We start from the raw sequence: 20652 nt of genomic DNA on the forward strand, positions 1-20652 counted from the left end.
ACTACACTTTCTCACGACTGCCCAGGAGAAAATGCAAATTTACACCTACAGAACCTCTATACATTCAACCACCCTCCTATGTATTCTTAGAGTAAAACAATGGCCAGAGAGTTCTTTAGGGATAAAACAAACAAGTATTTGTAGAAGATAAGCTATACCTTATGTTGGGTGATGGCTCGTGTATTGACGGCTGATTCTTCCTAGAACCAATGTGTCTTTGAGGAATCACATTCTGTACACAGTGAACATAACATTCTTGGAAGTGAAAATGGAGGACTACGGCCATCCTTTCACGTGCCATGCTGGAGTGTCTGCAGCCTACATCATCCTGAAACACCCAGGTAATGCCCAGGGTCTCACCCGCTGCTCAGAGCGTTGAAAGCCATGGCCATGGAAGGTTTAGTAATGATAAATGATGCCATACCTTCAGGAGGAGGAGGAGGAGGCAACAGGGGGCATTCAATACAGAACTTGGGTTCACCTTTTTGTTAAAGATAGAATATCTGGTAGTCAAGAGAGAGAACTCAGTCATACTGACTGTTCCATTCAAGATGGTGCCGTGTCTGATAGCTGTATTGGGATAAAGCTGTGGTTCTATCAAAGTGTGTTGTGGGCTGAGTAATCTTTATAGACATTGATATATATATATATATATATATATATATATATATATATATATATATATATATATCACCGAAAAGTGTGCATGGTTTCTCCCTAATGAACTTGGGTAGGCTCATTCCGTCTCTGGTTACATCAGTATGAGTGGACATACAATACTGGCTTCCTTGCCTCCATCTCTTGGGGTCCCTTGTGGCTGGGTTGAGTGGAAGGAGCATAGATCTCATCTGTATCCACTACCTGCTTGTCCTTCTGGCTTTTCAAGATATTTTTTTCCTCAGGTATCCCTGACAAGAACTCCTTTAACCTCTATGTCCTCACCCTGGCAACCTTCTTCTCTGTGGCTTCCACTATTACCCCACGGCAGATGCAAGCACCTTCTTGTATCCAACTGTGTTCTCTCTTCTTTCATGGCAACTTCATGGCCGTATCTGCTTTTTACTAGTCTAAAGATTTAAGGACAAAGATGAAGACGATATGTAACCTCCTAATTCTTTTTTTTTTTACCTTTGCTAAACAGACCCCCATATTTCCCATGTACTATAGGATCAATATCTGGTGTCATCTTGGTCTTTTCATTTCCTTATCTTGTGGAGATGGCTGACTAATGTGTTTCCTCTTCCACAGGCTTGTCTGCTACATCCTGCCCACCTGCCCATTCTACTATCTGGCTAGATGCTGGGGTGCTTCCAATCTAGGGTCTAAACATTAACATTTCTGTGTTTAAGTCCTGGCTTCAGCACCAGTGGGCTGTGGGATTGATCATCCAGTATCTGAATTCTCTCATCTGTAATTTGATGGTGGTACCTTCCACACTATTGTGGGGAAAATGCTTTGAGAACAAATTGGAATTTTCTTTTTTATTGTCAAACATAACATACACAAAAAGTGGCACACAACAGTTACACTGCCAATGAAATTCAAATGAGATTACCACGCGCATTAGAGACAAGGGATAAACACCGAGCCGGAAAGAACTTCATCCACTTCTTCAACTAGATCTCTCCTTTCTGCTTTGACCTGCTTGCAGGAGAGTCATTTTTCCCCCATTTGTGATATTTGTTGATTTCCCTAAAAATAGTTTATTTTTGTCTGCTTAGGGGCTTTGTATTAAGAGCGTTAGATGGCATCATTGTGTCTGTGACTTGGTTCTTTTCTGAGAGTACGTTGGTGCATAGATAACATAGCAGTTCACTGGTTCTCCATCTGAATTCCACTCTACTCAGAAACCAGTTACATGAAAAATGTGTGGTTATCTGGACAGTTTCCAGGTTGGGACACTATGGAAGCTTCTGCATGCCCCACGTGGAAGCATTCCTTATGATGCATTTTTAGAGTAGCATTGTTAAATAAACCCCGGTCGGTCATCAGCTTTTCTATATAATGCCTTATCACGCCACGTGGTGAGGGTACCAGTTTATATGTGCACCCCACAAAGCAAAGGGTGAGACAATCAAGTGAGATAATTCTGCAAAGCGAACAGAGACAACCGGCAAGCTCTGAAACATTGAGTTACTAGAGTTGCTACGAGTATGGCTTGGGCCGGTTTTTCTACTATTTGGATGACTGTTTTCCAAATGATGTCCTTACCTGGAGAACTTTCTCTAGGCCAGTATAAGTCATTTCTCTGAGGTTGGGGGACCCTACCATATGGACATTAATGACCCTTATTTCCTCCCGAGATAGAATAGACTCTCTTGGCTTGGCATTCTGGCCCTTCCCAAAGGCACCATATTTTGATAAAGTTGGTGACTTTAATCCAGTGAGGATATGTTTTCTCAGCCAAGGACCAGGGAACCTGAAGAGATTCAGGTTCTCGGCTTTGAGTCAAGATAGGGCCTGGCTTAGTTAGTCAGAGAAAATGATGTAAGGCCAACCCCGGAGAAAAGAGAAAATCTCACTGTAGGGCGTGCTTTGGAGGATTTTCATGATATATAACATGTCTCCAGTCTCAATCTAATTCAATGTGTTTGACCGCGTATTCAGTTGCTGTTCTGCCCCATTCTCTCTTATGCCCACAAGACCAGCAAGGAGTTGACCCAGTTGCAATCGAACAAGGGTCTCTTTTTCAAGATCTGGTTTGGGCCACACTGTAGTCTCTGAAGCAGCAGAGAGGGAGGGTAAAGGCCCAAGCTCTCAGAAAGACAATGTTTTATAGGGAATGGCAAGTTATCGAGGGGTTTTCAAGCCTGGCCCACATCTGATTCGGGGGCTGTTATGGAATTTTGATGTCCTTTAAAATAACTGGCTGGTGCAGGGAGCCAAACCATAAACTTAACTTCTGCTTTCCTTCTGATCATTGGTTGTTAGGAAGTAAAGTGTCATGGGCGGGTTTGTAACCTGGAGGCACAGGTTTGTTGGGAATAACCTAGAAACTGGTGCTGGAGAGTCCAACCTTAGGACAGGTTCTCTAAGATGGAGTCTGAACCCAAGATCTGGTCTCTCATTACCAAGCCCCAAGAGAGCCAAGACAGACCCTGTTCATGCTAACTACCTGGGAGCACTATGCTTGGAAGGATTTTGAGGTCAAGTCCAGGCTCAGAGAGGTTAATGTTAACAGTTAATAAGCTAACACCGCAATAAGGTGGTCAGTAGTGTGTCAGAGGAAAAGGGCATTTACAATTATTATATATAGGCAGGTTTATTGGGAAGCTGCTCTTGGGTAGGAGAGCTTAATGGCCCCCAAGGACTGAGGGCAGAGAAGTAATCATGGGGAGAGAAAAATCAGGGGACATACACCCAGAGAGAGAATGAGAGAGAGAAGGGGGTGGGGTGGGAGAAAGAACTCGATTTATTTGTTTTATGTACATTGCCACTGTCTTTAGACACACCAGAGAGCCCAGGCTTATAATCACTGGTATTATAAGAACAAGACACACCCAAAGTCTTTTTATCTGCCATGGTGTCCCTGATGTCTTTGACTTGGGACAGAAGGAAGCAAAAGTGGATGGACTCCCACTTTGTGGCCACATGGTGTCAGATGAATAGGAACAGCTCTCCTGAGGCACTGGAGGCTGCCTGTATTTGCTCCAACAGATACGTGGTAAAGAGTTGTGGCAAAATTGGCTTTCATATCCAGGTGAGGCTCCACCCTTTCCACGTCGTCTGTATCAACAAGATGTGGTTCTGCACTGAGACTGGCAGGCTCCAGATAGGTCTATGTGGTGCCTTTGGGAAGCCCCACGGCACAGTCTTTATGTTCATCTGCACCAAGCTGCAGAAGGAACATGTGACCGAGGTTCTGTGTAGAGCCAAGTTCAAGGTTCTGATGGCTGTGGTGTTGAGTATATCCTCAATCATGGTCCTCTGGAAAAGTGCAGAGCCCTGCATTCCTGGAGGCTTTCTATACCCTACCAAATCATGTTCAGGAATAAGTCTTGTACCCAGTCAACAACAACAACAACAAGAAAAACCAAGTTAACACTTGCCAGACATGTGGGAGTAGGAAGAACTCTGTTCCTTCTGTTTGGACCCAACTTAGGAAACTCTTGGTAAACTTTTCTTGGCTGCTCCAGGTGCCCAGTCCACACAGCCCCACATAGTGGCTTTTCAGTGGTTGGTCATGTGCACCTTGTTATGTTTGCCTTGAGTTTTCAGGAACCCCTCCCTCTTAAGTCTTAACTTTTTGGTTTACTCGCTGGAAGCTTCTTCATTTGACTTCCCCAAATTCTTTGCTTCTGAAGATATCTGCAAATTTGACTCTTACTTGGTTCATCTGGAGCAGAATTACTAGAAGGTTGTCTGGGCGGGCTGTCTCTTTCTGTGGAAGTTTTTAATTTTGTTTTCTCCTTCTGTGTCTTTTGATAATCATGTATCCTACACTCCTGCATCTGGAGGTTGCTGATTACAGTTCCACGAACTCAGACGACAAATCATATTCTATTTAAGAATTCATTATTTGTCTTCGTGTTTTGCCTGCATGTACAGACATGCACCATGTGAGAGACCAATGCCTGTGAAAATCAGAAAAGGGCAATAGATCTCTTGGAACTGGAGTTACAGGAAGTTGTGACTAGAATCCAGGTTATTTGAAAGAGCAGCTAGTACTTTGAACCTCCGAGCCATCTTTTGAGCCCATATATATCACATTTTTAATAATCTGGTATATCAGCAGTGACGTCTGCTTATCTGAGCTTCCTCCCTAATAAGACAATTCCAATGTCATCATCTTTGAGCATGTTCACAGAGCCAAACATGTCCACACTACTCCGTGCAAGGAACAGTCCGACCACACTGCGGCTGCCAAGGATTCTTTGAATCTCATTAAGTACCATGGGCTTGGTCATGGAATAGTCACATCACAGTTTATAACTCTCAGAGAGCTATCATAGACTTAGACTCTCCCAGATTAGTTCCTCCCAAAGGGAGAGACGGCATTGCTCACACAAATCTGATAAGAGTTGGCAAAAGGAAGCAGAGGATAGACATGGGGGAGACGCCATCTCATCGTTAGAAGGCAGATGACAAAGGTTATAAAGTGGAGGCGGGGCCAGATTGGGCAACAGCCTGCAGATCAGTGTCCACTGGCTGCCGAGGGTCTTGCTCAATGGACTGATTTGTGATGGGAGTGGTACCAAGTACTAAGTACCAAGTACCAAGTACTAAGTACCAAGTACCAAGTATGTTTTCTCTCTCTATACTCTGTTGAGCTGTCATGTCTAAAGAAATGCAACAGCTGCAAACGTTCAATGGAAAAAAGACAGCCTATTCAACAAATGGTGCTGGTCCAACTGGCACTCAGCATGCAGAAAAATGAAAATAGACCCTTTCTTATCTCCTTGTACAAAGTTCAAGTGTAAGTGGATCAAAGATCTCCACATTAAACCAGATACACTGAAACTATTAGATGAGAAAGTAGGGAAAACCTTAGAACACATAGGCACAGGAGAAAATTTTCTGAACAAAACAACAATGGCTCAAGCTCTAAGGTCAAAGATGAACAAACGGGACTTAATGAGATTGCAAAGTTTCTGTAAGGCTAAGGACATTGTCAAGAAAACAAAACGGCAGAGCAGCCAACAGAATGGGAAAAGATCTTTACCAACACCACATCAGATAGAGGCCTAATATCTAAGGTATACAAAGAACTCAAAAAGCTAGACACCAGAGAATCAAACAACCCTATTAAAAAATGGGGTACAGAGTTAAACAAAAAGTTCTCAATCGAGGAATATCGAATGGCTGAGAAACATCTAAGGAAGTGCTCGACATCCTTAGCCATCAGGGAAATGCAAATCAAAACAACCCTGAGATTCCACCTCACACCAGTCAGATTGGCCAAGATCCAAAACTCAGATGACCGCAGATGTTTGCGAGGTTGTGGAGAAAGAGGAACACTTCTCCACTGTTGGTGTGGTTGTAAACTGATACAACCACTCTGGAAATCAGTCTGGTGATTCCTCAGAAAATTGGACATAGTACTACCTGAAGATGCAGCTATTCCACTTCTGGGCATATACCCCAGAGACACTCCAATATACAACAAAGATACATGCACCACAATGTTCATAGCAGCTCTATTTATAATAGCCAGAAGCTGGAAAGAACCCAGATGTCCTTCAGTAGATGAATGGATACAAAAATTGTGGTACATTTACACAATGGAGTACTACTCAGCTATCAAAAACAATGACTTAACCAAATTCTTAAGAAAATGGTTGCATCTAGAGAATATCATCCTGAGTGAGATAACCCAATCACAAAAGAACACACATAATATGCAGTCACTGATAGTGGGATGCTAACCCCAGAGGCTCAGACTGCCCCAGAAACAACTCACAGACTGTGAAGTTCAAGAAAAAAAGAAAACAAAACAAAACTAACAAAAAAATAACATTATGCTCAATCCTTACACACCAAGAAAATGTTGACTAATTCTGGGTTACATCCTGTTTTACATGTACGTTTGGCTCATTGTAACTAGTAAGACCTTAATGCAGAGTATTAAACCTTAAAAAAAAAAGAAAAAAAGAAAAAAAAAAAGCCAAGCACTGACAAAAATGTATTTGTATACATTTATGCAAAAAATGTTTAAATTTTTTTTCTTTTATCTTTGTTTTTTAAAATAAAGTTTTAAAAAAAAGAAATGCAACAATATGCGGGAAATCTTAGGCCCTCAGATGTATGTGTGGCCTAAGAAGGATTTAATAACATTTTCAATGACTTTATAAACTGGAAGCTCTTGTCCCCTTGAGTTATAAACTCAAACACTTCTCCCCTGCCCTGCCAGACCCACGAACCCCCTTCCAGAGTGAGTGGTCAACCTGAATGGGCTGATGAAGGAAGTGGTTGATTTGGTGGGTTCCTTTTTTTTTCTCCTCCCTCATTCCTAGGCAGCCCTCCTCTGGAAGTACCCTTTTGGGCTGTGGCAAGTTAGGCTGCTGTTGGTTCCTCTTCCTGGTGTTCATGAGCTGTTCTGGCAGCGACCATAACTTCCCCTCTGGAGTAACTAACTCTTCCCCCAGCTGTCTGCTCCCCCCCCCCCCCCCCCCCCCCCCCCGTCATCAGAACCGCTCGCAGCACACTTGCACAGCAGAGCAGGCAGGAGCACCACCTCAGGAACTCTCAGGCAGACAGCAGCCCTGACTTCAGGAGCCCTAGGGAAGGGCTGCCTGAGGACTGTCTTGCCACGGTCTCTTGTGGAGCCAGCCCGCCAGGTTTCTGGGCAGAGGACCAGTGGCTTTTGCCATTTTTTCTAGGGGTCCTCTGCTAGCTTTGAGGGTCTTGAGAGGCAGTATGGTGGGACTGTAATCCAGATTCTCCAGGGGAACCCTTGGAGGATATTCTAGATACAGTCAGATTCTACTACACAAAGACACCCAGACTGACATGCTCCGAGACAGTTTCCAAGCAGCCTGAGTCCTGTTGTTCCCTCATCAATGTTTAGGGCTTCCCAGCTTTCAAGGAGACCATTTGTTCCTATCTGTGAAAGTTGAACTTAAACTGTCCAATGCACAAGGAAACTTAGAGACACGTTCAGTCAGTATACATTTCGTGGAGGTAAAGCTAACCTTCTGCCACCGCCTTTTCCCCTGTCGTTCGTAGCTCCAGACTTCCGGGCTTACCTTATAGGAGGGCTTGTGGCTTTCATACTTCTGGTTGTGTCTGCTCTGTGTGTCTACAACACCTTTAAGATCGACATCGTGCTTTGGTACAGAAGCACCTTCCACACTGCCCAGACTCCAGACGGTAAGTGTGTGTGGTGGTTTTGGGGTAAAGCCTCAAAATTGCTGTCCACCCACCCGAGTAACCGCTTTAGACGTTTTTCGCTTATTATTATACAAGAATTATCCTTCCTCTTGGCTGGAAAACTTAGTGTGCAGCATCTCAGCAGGATGTCATGTGTGTCAGAAAAATGGTTTGTCTCAGCCTTCCTCATCAATAAGTTGGAGTGCAGGTGATGCCCATGAAATAGTCACTAGGCAGCAGCAGACGGTGGCAGTGGGCCATCCTCTTCCTTGATACACAAGTATGAGAAGTACGGAGTTGTCTTCCAGAGCAGTCAGTGTGTACCACCCCCTCAAAGTTCAGTGGGTCCTACAGCAATGCTCTCCTCTCCTCAAACCCTGCACTTGGTACCTGAGGTAATTTACATCTCTAGCTTCCAAATGAGATCTGCCTGAACTTACTTAGAGCTCTCCATTGGGTGGCTTGGTGAGATGAGAAAGATATTTTAATCTTTCTCTCGGTTACAGAAGGGAGGTCATAAAGAGGGAGAGGAAGGAAGGGATGGAGAGAGAAGAAGGAAGGGAGGGAGAAAGGGAGGGAGGGAGGAAACGAGGCACATGGGGGACAAAGAGAAAGAAAGGCAGTCGTTTCTCTCAGTCCTCAGTAGAAGTCTGAGGAACAGGTTCCCTGTCACTGCTCTGAAGGTCAGAGCTATGTCCCCGGCTCTGCTCAGGGCCCACACTGGTGTCTCTGTCCTGCCACCGTTTTTTGACACAGAAATGTCTCCATGTGTTCCAGAACCAGCATTTCTCTCTGTTTGTAATTTAAAAACAATCTTGGAATGAATGGGATCTAGCAAGGCCCTGGGTGGAGGAAAACCAGCAAACCATTCAATCTACACTGACGTCCCTTATTCGCCTATAAAAACTAATCAAAAAGACAAGAGAAATCTACACAACTGGTGTGCACTGGGATGAGTCAATGCACATGTTTTTGGGCCAAACATTTTTCTTGAACAGGGACAAGAGAATGGGGGAGCTCAGAGTCCAAGCACATCTAGCAGATCCACCCCTCCCCCAAAGCCATTGGTTCCAAGAAAGAAAGAAAAAAAAAAACCCGTTGGTTCTAAGTAGCTGTTTGTGCCCGAAAGTCACCACACAAATCATTGTGTACACGTGGTTGATAAAACACAGATGCTGTAATTCAAACTGGATTTAGCTAAAGGTCAGAATTAAAAAATGGGTAACCCAGAGACTGGGGTGTAGCCGAGTGTCGATGGCTGAATGAAAAGAAAGAAAGGACTAGAAAAGGACGAGACAGCTTCTTGGTGTGGTGGAGGAGGAAGTTTATCATAGATAAAAGAAGAGCATAGGGGGCTGGGGAGATGGCTCAGTGGTTAAGAGCACTGACTGCTCTCCCAGAGGTCCTGAGTTCAAATCCCAGCAAGCACATGGTGGCTCACTGTTAACAATCTGTAATAAGATCTGATACTCTCTTCTGGTGTGTCTGACAGCTACAGTGTACTTATATATAATAAATAAATCTTTAAGGGTGGGGGAGAGCATAGTGTGTATGTGTGTGTGTGTGTGTGTGTGTGTTTGTGTGTGTGTGTGTGTGTGTGTGTGTGTGTGTGCGAGTGTAGGGGAGTTAGGCAGGGATATCAGGGGGAGTTTGTAGCCTTTGAGGAGAGGGGAGAGCAACTGTTGACCAAGAGGGAAGCCTGGGCTAAGAGAGTAGACAAAGGGACCAGGTTACCAAGAGAAAGGGCAGCTGGAGGAAGATCAGTTCCTCCCCTCGGAGAGTTGAGGTTGCAGGCAGGGTATGCCAGTTCAGTCAGGAGGATTCTGTCACAGGTAGGAACCAAGTGATCCAGGGAGAATCGGGCAGTCATCATCAGACGACTTTGTTCTGGGTTTGACACTGAACAGTGGTGATGTAGCCTTGGCCCTTGCTGGCCAGGCCAATACAATCTGAGATGCTGGCCTGTCTTCCTCGTTGTCCCTGGGTGAGAAGATCATACCACTTCTTTCTTTTGCAGTAGATAAGAGTGGTCTGCCTTCTTTCTCTGTTGACTCAAAGAGCATGACATTATTTCATGTGGTGTTTCTGGAAGCTCCAGCCCCTCCAGCCCCTTGGTGTTTGTGCCTCTGACTCACTGTAACTCCCAGAAGTGTGACTACAGCCTTGCCTTAGTTACAGTGAACACATAGTGTGATAAAGCTGCTTGGCAGAGAGGTTGAGTTTGTCAGCAAGAGACAGAGGGAGGAGTGACTCACCCCTGCAGAACCGGGGAACCCAACAAATGACACATCAGGACCCACCCCACCCCCCAGATCAGCACAGCCAGGGGTGGTGGCTTTGGAGATTGGAGCTGACAACCAGCCAGGGAGCCTCATGATTGTATTCTAAGTTAACTTTTTAATTTTGGAACGTATCCTATTCCCCCCCCCCCTTGTCCACCTACTCAAATGTCCCCATGATAGAACTCTGAATAATGTCTTTAAAATGAGTAGCTATGAGCTTCTGAGGCTGGTCACCAATCCCGCTGACAGCCTGAATTCTCTTGGGAGGATATTCTGGAACATATGTAGTATAGTGAGCATAGATATGGAAGAGGGAGAAACTATGCCCTTCTTGGTGAAGTTCCCTCTAGCCTGGTCGGTCAAGCTTTGCCACACGTAGGTCAAGATAATTGACTCATGAGTTAAAATATGGCAGCCATTCACAAACCTGGTTGAAGACGGGGAGTTTCATATGTTTGTGCTACCGCAGGTTCTATCAGAACTGGACTGGTAGGTGTGCCCCGGTGTCTGCCAGACTAGAAAGAATAGTCAGTGGCAGGTCTACTGAGAGCTATGTGCACTGCTGTCTTTAGTCCATTTCGACTTATGTGCAGTGTGCACATGGACTAGAATGGTTAGAACTAAGCCAGTAGGTGAACCAGGCAACAAAGGGTACTGCAGAGGGACAAACTTAGCAAGATGCAGAGTTAGTGAGAGGTCTTTGTCTCTAAAGGTAAATGTGCTTTCACAGCTAAAGCCAAGTCAGTTAATCCTGCCTTTTCCCACATACGTTTCTGTGGTTTGTGAAATAACACAGATCATTCTGCGGCTCATTTCCAAAGACAGTTTCCTGTGGAGAGTCCCCATTTACTGCAGTGCTGTAATGTAAAGACTCTGGTGGCCTTTAGCATTTCCAAAGTAAACGTGACCCTGTGTGTTACGTGCATTCCTTCAAGGCTTCCTACTCGCGCTGGGGTGGGTGGATGCTCCAACCCTCAGGCAACTTGGCGAAGGATCTTGCAGAAAGAACTTTTTAAATTCAAATTTCCTCTATCAACTGCTTGGTTCGCCATGAAATGTCACACGGAGAGAGAAGGGAACTGAAGAAGCATTAGGCAATTTCTCACAGATGTTAATCTATAAATGTGATCTCATTTGGGTTATACAGACAGAAATAGAGGCTTGAACAGATGCTTTGGGTTATAAGGATGGTTTGATAGCCTCAGTGGGGGAGGGGGAAGCTTGACAAGGCCAGACATAAATTGCCACCTCCACTTTGGAGAGATGTGGATATTGGGAGCAGCTATCAGTACCCCCTGAGTTTCCTCAGAACAGCCACCAGAAATTCTAGAAATCCCAGGAGGCAACTGACTCATCATCTGTGCTGCGGAATGCTGTTTCCTCTGCTGCTTTTCCTTTAACTACGGTTGGTTGGTTGGGAACGAGTTACCTCAGAACTTCTCAGTGCACAGCAGCTTTCATAATGCAGGTGAGTCATGTGGGTGGTGTAGATCAGAGCAGGCATCGGAGGCCTTAGTGGTCGATTGGCAGCTACGATTGGCTCTTGTCCTCACTGCAGATCCCCAGAGGCCATCTCTTGTCAGCGTCTCAAGGAGGAAGAGGAAGTAGGACTTCCTGGAAGTATAATGTTGGCTTTCAGGAGATAGGCCAAAGCCTTGTTTTCTTGTGTTTCCTCTATCTGAGGTTTCAGGGTCCCTTCATCACACAGGACTTTAGAAAACTACTCAACTCTAAAGTAGGGGTCTTATGCAGCACTGTTTTGTGAGGATCTGCAATGTTTTTGAAGTGAAATGGTTTTGAATGGAATGTTTTGAAAAGACATGTTTAACCAGAAGCATATAGGTTGAGGCATGGAGAAATCTATCCCAGGCTTTTGGTTCCAAATCATGTTTGGCCACACCAGGAGAAATGAGCACCTTGGATTTAAAACACTATGCACTCCTCTGAGAAATAGCGCAGCCCCATTGTTGTCAGCTTCCCTCCTAGGACCTTAGATTCAAGTGTACTTTGCGAATTTTATCAGAAAGTGCCCCGTGCCACTGTCTGATCCTGTCCTCCAAACATCAGAAGACGTGGGGTTGGAGAGATGCTCAGAGATTAGCAGCAGTGACTGCTCTTCCAGAGGACCCTGGCTTGATTCCCAGAACCTCCAGTTCAGGGGATAATTGTCTATATTTTCCAGTTCCTGGGGTCTGATGCCCGATTCTGGCACTCCTTGCGCACTGCATGAACATGCTTCACAAATACAGGCGAAATGTCCACACATATGGAATAAAATAATAGCAATTTTTAAAAATTTGAGGGCTGTGCCACAAAAGGCCAATGTGGGATACAAATGGGTCTTCAAAAGCAATGAATTCCCAAATGCACGTGGAGAACAAGTCCCTAAAGGATACCTTTGCTCCAGATCCAGTCTGAGGGCTGGCAGTTCAGCTAGCCCAGTGGTCAAGCATATTCACCACCCTGGGTTTTGGCCTTCTACATGGGAAAAAAAACAAGCTTAGAAGAAAAATAAAAGACATACAATTTGGGGGCTTGTTTTGTTTTGACTTTTCAGAACATGTGGAACTCTGTGCTGCTGGAGCTCTCTCCATCTGTTCCGAGTATCAGAGTTGGAGACCTAGGGGAACAGTGTCCTCAGATGCCTGGTTTTGAAAGTTGTTTTCAAAGAGGACTGGGGTTCTGTCAAAGAAGAAAACATTTGGCAAATGTCTGTTTCGTTTCTTTTGTTTTCTGCTTTGGTGAGGCCAGCGGAGGGAGAAGGAGAAACTAGGAGAGGGGAGAAGCTGGTGGTGGCTGCTGAGCCTGGGGCTGGGATAATGTTGGGTGCTAACCTGGGAACTGCACTTCCTGAGGAGGATGCTCCTTGTTGTAAGTGGAGCATCAGGGATCCCAGGCTTTCTGAGGATGTAAGTCTGAACGCGTCTTTACAAGGGAAGGTTCAATTTCCTTCTTAAACAGTCAAGAGGTAAGAGCTTATGAGATACTCACTTCTCAGTCTCTTTTAATCTTTTCTTTCACCCTCAAAACACAACAGCAGCAACCACAACAACAGTAACAATAACAGTAGCAACAAATTATTTTTGAACTTTGGGAAGCCATCTGTTTAACATTAGAGTCAGTGGGTTTGGTTGTCTCCAAACACAAACCGCTTCCCCCACCGTGCATATGATCCCTAAACTTGTGACCCAGCCCCTCTTCTTCCCTTACCATAGATCTTATTGTCAAGCTCTCTGAAGATGTCTGGTCATCACTGATGGGGTCTCCCCAGGTTCCAAGTATCTCTACAGCACCTTCCTTGCCTGACAGTGGCCGGGGAGACAGAAACACTGGTGCTGACTCCTCTCTGACAGGCATGGTGGCTTCTCTCTCACATCTGTAGTAACCTCTACTCTTAGATCCTTACTCCCCCCACCCCCATCTCTCTCCACTGCTTCACAACCAGGAGCTGTTATGCACCTTCTAGGAATACGGTTAACCACGCTCTCCAGACAACGAGGAAGCTTTTTGTGTTCCTCTGGCTGTTTTCATCTTAAACGCCGTCTACCATTTTGTTTTGCCCTTGTGAGTGGTGTGAACAGCTTGATGGTGTGTCTTGTTTGTCTTTGCTCTGGTGCAGACAGTAATGGCTCTCATTCCTGGTTGTGCGGGAAACACTTGTTATCAATAGACAGATTGGCCCCATGTGCTGTTGTCCTGGACTTCTCAATGATACAGGGCAGGTTAGGAGCCATTTAAAATAATGAATTTCCTCGTATGTTAGATTGGGAGAGACTCAACTGCTTTAGCTTGGCATAGTTAGTGCCAGGTCTCAATTGCCAACATCTGCAATTAGTGAGAGGCAGTGGGAGATCTAGGATGCAATTAGGAATTTCAGAAATGACACCATGTGTTCAGTCTAGATTTGATTCCCCTGTGCTGAGTGAGAATGGGCCATGTCGCTCACAGTTTAGCTGTGAGAATGTAGTATCACAGCATAGACTTCCCTGTCCCCAACAGGGCACATGGAGGTCACTGGACCCAACCTGCAATGTATCATTGCAGTGACCCAGAGCTCACGCTGTTTACTCGAGAGATGGTAGAGTCACGTCTTGACCTGGTCTCTTTTCTCTTTTCCTATAGATGAAAAGCTATATGATGCTTATGTCTTATACCCCAAGTACCCGAGAGAAAGCCGGGGCCATGACGTGGACACGCTGGTGTTGAAGATCTTGCCCGAGGTGCTGGAGAAGCAGTGTGGATATAAGTTATTTATATTCGGCAGGGATGAATTTCCTGGACAAGGTATGTTCTAACTGAGCCTTTATACAACAAATGGAGAAAGGTAACATAGAACTTTGCCAAGAGTCTACGCGCAGAGACTCCTACTTTCTTCACCCCTTACATTCAGAAGCTAGGTCTTTGCTTCATTAGGTTTATTGCTACAACTCAGCGTTGGGGCGTCCTGGTTTCAGTAATGTTAGTCTGTTCAGCATCAGCATCGGGATACAGTGAGCTCAGTCATGGGGACAGGCAGCAGACCGGGACAAAACTGAAGAGAGTCATGTTCCTCACTTTACTGTGAGAATGACCTCACTGTCGTTTCAGTCTGAACATGCTCATGCTGTTATGTTTAAAGCTGACTGTATAAACCACTCCAGTTACTGTTATAAAACACCCTGCCAGAAGCAAAAGGGAAAGGGGGTTTCCAGTCCATCAGGTGAGGAAGACATAGTGGCCGGAAGGAGAGGGAAGGAGAGGCCAGCCCAGCAGTCAGGAAGCCAACGGATCATATTGCATACCTGCATGGGAAGCAGAGAGAGGAAGAGCAGGAAGTGGGGCCAGGCTATAAAAACCTCAAAGTTCCCTGTGAAGTTCCCATTGTCCCAAACAGCGCCACCTCCTGGGGACCAGTGTTCAAAGAACCCATGGGAGACATTTCATATTCAAACCATGGTGTCCTCTGTCTAAATAGAATGGATGGCTGTTTTACGGCTGTTTACTGGCATGTGGTTTAGGGAAGTTCGTGAGCAGCAGCATTTGCATGGGTGAGACAGGAGTGAATGTTTCCCTGGCTTAAGAGACCTGTAAATCCCATCACAGGGCCTGCTTAAGCTTACACCAATCCCTCTTCCTGCTCTTGGCTCTCCATCTTGGAAGGCCACACAGCAGAGTAATTGGATACTAAAGTAAGCACCCCTTTCTTCCCACTAGGAAAGGCAACGTTTTTCTTAAGATTTATTTATTTGTTATATATGAGTACACTGTTGCTGTCTTCAGACACACCAGAAGAGGGCATCAGATCTCATTACAGATGGTTGTGAGCCACCATGTGGTAACTGGGATTTGAACTCAGGACCTCTGGAAGAGCAGTCAGTGCTCTTAACCACTGAGCCATCTTTCCAGCTGGGCAATTTTTAATATTGTTTAAAAGAAATGTTTTAGCTATTGCTAAATCACTGGGCAGTTTATATAGTAGAAATAAAAAAAAAAAAACAATTGAAAAGAAACTGTTCTTAGAAATGGCAGCCTCCTCTTTTTACTCCTCACCAGAGGCAACTGCCTACCAGCTAAACTGTGTAAAGTTAATACCAATGGGCTCTTTCTTTCTCTTCCCATGAAACCATCCTGGTGCACTATTTGGCTTCAATATTAGCGATGCTAACCTCGAGCATTTAAAGAACCCAGAGAGAAGCTCTTTGCTCTTTAAAAAGAGATTTTAAAATATGCTTATTAATTAGCTTACCTTAGACTCAGCTTGCTCTGGGAATGGGTAATGAGAGAGACTTGGGGAAAGAGACTGAACAATGGATAACAGAACACAGGGTAACCGCCAAAGGAAATAAACAAGAGGTGGCTAATTGTTGTGTTTTACGAAAAGATAAGGGAGAGAAGGAATACATTTGGTGGATGTGCAGTCATGTGTGGGGAGGGGCTGACTCTGTGTACCCATGCTGAGGCATCCTTTCTCCCTGAGGGACCAGCCACAAGATGGTATATATAGCTTAGAATAGAGTTTATTCAGGGAATGGGGAGGGGAGTGGGGTGAGAGGGGGAGGGGTGAGAGGACAGAGGGAAAGCAAGAAGGCACAGAGGTGGGACAGCAACTTCTTTTATAGTGAGTCAGGCACATCTGGCTGTTGCCAGGTGACTGTGGGGCAGAGCTTAGATAAAATGCTAACACTGATGGACACAGAGAACCGGAGCTCAAACCCCACCCAGAACAGTGGACAGCATTCCTCTGAGAATCAGTCCTGCCTATATTCAAAGTCTCTTTCCTTTACCTGGTGCCCATTTCTCCCATTTCTGGTAGCATCATAGTCCTGGTGTATTCATGCTGGATTGAGGGGGGAGGGGGGAGGAGGAAAGGGAGAGGGGAGAGGGGGAGGCGGTGGTTTCTTCCGAATCCTTCTTCTCAATTGCAGCTGTGGCCAGCGTCATCGACGAAAGCATTAAGCTGTGTAGGAGGCTGATGGTCCTCGTGGCACCAGAGTCGTCCAGCTTCGGCTTTCTAAAGAACCTGTCGGAAGATCAAATCGCGGTCTACAATGCCCTCGTCCAGGACGGCATGAAAGTCATTCTGATTGAACTGGAGAAAGTCAAGGACTACAGCACCATGCCCGAGTCCATTCAGTACATCCGACAGAAGCACGGGGCCATCCAGTGGGACGGGGACTTCACAGAGCAGTCACAGTGTGCCAAGACCAAGTTCTGGAAGAAAGTGAGATACCATATGCCGCCCAGGAAGTTTCCGCCATCTTCTCCGGTCCAGCTGCTGGGACACACGCCCTGCAATTGCCAGTGGGATGCTGCCACAGGGCTCGTAACACCCTAAGAGTGGTCAGTGTGTGGTGGCTCACACTACATACTCTTAGAATTGTCTACCCCTGGAGCTTACTTTTTTTGAGCTCGTGAGCGACCTTATTTCTTGTCCTTGTCATTTTTTTGTTTGTTTTGTTTGTTTGTTGAATGCTTTTAATCATATCTAATCCTCATTACTCCTGTTTGATTCATACTCCCCCGAGCATGGGGTGGCTATAAGGTTGGACCTCCACGTCAGTGGGATACTGAGGATGACAGATCAGGTGGCCAGGATGCTTAGTCCTGGTTTGAGATGGGAGGCTGGGAAGTCTGAGGTTGCCAAGTGGGCAGCCTTGGGGAAGACCACAGTAGTACAATGTGTGTTTGCCCAGGTCTGGTCCTCAGGCACTGTAGGCTGCATTTGAGTCCCCTTCATTCTCCTACCGAATTTAGATAGCTAGCCATTGTGGGAACAAGACCGAGGGCTGGGCGTTGCGGGGAAGAAAGAGATGACAGAGTCACATGATGAGTCCTGGGTCATCAGACTCTGAAGACTAGCATCAGGGTGCAGGTCTGAGTTTACTGCACAGTGCTTAAGCTTATATACAAAAGCGGTTGAGCCTCTGCCCCTTTGCTGTTTCCCGGATGCTCCAGGAGTCACAGTAGACCTGGTGCCGTGTGCAGCAGATCAGGACTCTTCCAGGAGTCGCAGGAACCCGTGGCACCTCACTCTCTGACCCACTTTTTCCTTCACAGAGACCTCCACATCCCACACACCATGGTACTAGCACGATGCTCCTAGAAGCTGCGTAGATGTCACCAGGACCAATGGTCTCCATTTCTCTCTTTCCCAACCCTTGTGAATCTGACTATTCTAGAAATTCAAAGACATACCTGTGCACCATTTCTTATTTTACAATTGGCTTCTTTCATACACCGTGGATTCCTCAAGTGCCCGCAAGATTTGCCTTTTGTTTTATTGCTATCACTACTCTGTCTTTCTCTTCTTTCTCTTCCTCCTTAAATTCCCCTCTCCTTATGGGCACACTGAGAGGAGCACAGACTCTGCATGCCTGAGCGTGGTGAGCTCCCTGAGGGCCCCTTCCATCACAAGCTTGTAAATTTTACCTTTTCTCGTTGCACCATGGGAATTGCAACTCCTTACAGAGTTCTGGTAGAGTGAGGTGTTGATTGCTTCCCAGGATGTCACTGACTGGTTCCTCTGTCTTCCTCACCCTGCATGGGTTTCTGCTTCTGGTCGATTCCTGGAAATCGCCAGTAGTACTGGAGAAACCTAAGGAGCTGGGCTGACTAATGGGACTTGGCCTTTCTTTATTGGAGCCCAGGACACAGAGCTGCCTAGTGGGTCCTGGACACACCACTTGGTTCCACGCTGTTCACTGGTAATGTATCTGCCTGTCTGACTTTCTGGCAGTACAATCTGGACTTTTTTTTAGAGGAGTAATGAACATTGGGTCTTTTGGGGAGGATGTGGAGGCATCTCTCCCCATCTAGATTTGGGCTCTTGCTTCCAGGTTCATTTCCCTTTGAAAGATTCGGGAGGCAACGTGAGTAGCAGGGAGATGTCATCCTGGGTCTTCTCTAGGAGGCCCCTTGACACACCTGTGACCACTAATTTTAGAAACAGAGACGACACGTTCATTTCCCTTGTTCCAGCCACACTTATAGAGATATTAGCCGAGGCTGTTGGAAGAAAGGAAAGTCAACTCATTTGAAATAAATATTTTCCAGAAATCCCTGACTTCTGTGAGGCCAGTCATGTTGAAATATTTTTCAACTGAATTTTCTTTTTCGGTCAGAAAGCTTTCCTCTTGCCAAGATTTCTTAATTTTCCTTTTTGCTTAAGATTACTGGAGATGTATTACAGATGCTAAGGTGTGAGTGTGTTATATCAGCACATTGACATTTTTAATAAAGTATATTTTAATAAAACATGAAAGCTCTTGTGCTCAAAGGAATTGCCACCTCATGAGCTTGAATGCTGGGCATGTGTTCTGGAGTTGGATACATTCTGTTGTAGGTGATTGCTTTCTGGAGTTGGATACATTCTGTTTGTAGGTTATTGCTTTCATGTGGGATTTGTGAATATACAGATGCATATTTTAATGTTGGACAAGGTTCAAGTGATAGGTGTGAGCCCTACTGCACTGGCTGGTTTTGTGTCAACTTGACACAAGCTGGAGTTGTCACAGAGAATGGAGCCTCAGTTGAGGAAATGCCTCCATGAGATTCAGCTATAAGGCATTTTCTCAACTAGTGATCAAGGGGGAGGGCCCAGCCCATTGTGGGTGGAGCCATCCCTGGCCCAGCCCATTGTGGGTGGTGTCATCCCTGGGCTGGTAGACCTGGGTTCTATAAGAAAGCAGGCTGAGCAAGCCAGGGGAAGCAAGCCAGTAAGTAACATTCCTCCATGGCCTCTGCATCAGCTCCTGCTTCCTGACCTGCTTGAGTTTCAGCCCTGACTTCCTTTGGCTACAAACAACAATGTGGAAATGTAAGCTGAATAACCCCTTTCCTCCCCAACTTGCTTCTTAGACATGATATTTGTGCAGGAATAGAAACCCTGACTAAGACATTTACTCTCTTCAAAAAGTGACTCCACTCTGATAATTTGATAAAAGCTATGATTTTTTTTGTTTTTGTTTTGTGTTTTGTTTCTTGAGAGCAACCTACATGTGCATACCATCTTGACTATATTTTCAGGAGGTTGATAGGTTTCTTACAGCCTTTCATTGAGATTTATGGCATAGGATGGAAGGGAGAGAACCAGCTTCACAAAGATGTCTCACAGCTTCCATACACACACTATGCATAGATGCTCCAACACAGGCTACATGCATTAGACACACACACACACACACACACACACACACACACACTGCTGCACTGGAGGTAAATCTGAGAGAGGTAAGTGACTCAGAGATAGAGTGACATGCAGGTTTTAGCCCCTTTTACTCTGGAGTGACTAAGTCAGTCACAAATCTATTTTACCACGATATGACCAAGAAGGTGACCTGAGAAGTCACTGGAGCACACTCCATAGGGGTTTAAGGCAGGTGTGGGCTTTCACTGAAAGATCAACTGGAATAAAGAAAATTTGTATCTATTTGTCTATGTCTGTCTTTGTCTATATAGATATATATCTATATCTATTTCTATAAATTTATGTCTTTATATAAATAGATATTGACATAGAAATAGAAATAGACATATATATATATATATCATCCTGAGTGAGATAACCCAGTCACAAAAGAACAGACATAATATGCAGTCACTGATAGTGGGATGCTAACCCCAGAGGCTCGGACTGCCCCAGAAACAACTCACAGACTGTGTGAAGTTCAAGAAAAAAAGAAAAGAAAACAAAATAAAAAACAAAACAAACAACAACAACAAAAAAAACCCGTCATGCTCAATCCTTCCACACAAAGAAAACGTTGACTAATTCTGGGTTACATCCTGTTTTACATGAACTTTTTGCTCATTGTAACTAGTAAGACCTTAATGCAGAGTATCAAACCTTAAAAAAAAAAAGAAAAAAAAAAGCCAAGCATTGACACAATTGTATTTGTATACATTTATGCAAAAATGTTTAAAATTTTTTTCTTTTATCTTTGTTTTTTAAAATAAAGTTTAAAAAAAAGAATAAAAATAACAGAAGAATGGGTACTACAGTACAATAAACAGAGCACAAAATTAGTGTTAGCTTTGTTCTCCTGCAAAATAAAAGATATAGATAGATCTAATTATTTATCAT

The 20652-nt window shown here is 44.9% G+C and overlaps 1 protein-coding gene across 1 annotated transcript in view; it reads left to right on the forward strand.

The window, feature by feature from the left end:
• Nucleotides 1-17626, forward strand: part of IL1RL2 (interleukin 1 receptor like 2) — a 41585-nt gene extending 23959 nt beyond the window's left edge. The window contains exons 8-11 of the mRNA XM_080917061.1: nt 205-341; nt 7666-7809; nt 14214-14375; nt 16496-17626. Coding sequence (XP_080773187.1) covers nt 205-341; nt 7666-7809; nt 14214-14375; nt 16496-16905 — 853 coding nt within the window. The 3' untranslated portion in view covers nt 16906-17626. The remainder of the gene's footprint in view (nt 1-204; nt 342-7665; nt 7810-14213; nt 14376-16495) is intronic.
• Nucleotides 17627-20652: the final 3026 nt, after the last annotated feature.

The sequence above is a fragment of the Micromys minutus genome, assembly GCF_963924665.1.
Source record: "Micromys minutus genome assembly, chromosome: 5".
Taxonomy (NCBI): Eukaryota; Metazoa; Chordata; class Mammalia; order Rodentia; family Muridae; genus Micromys; species Micromys minutus.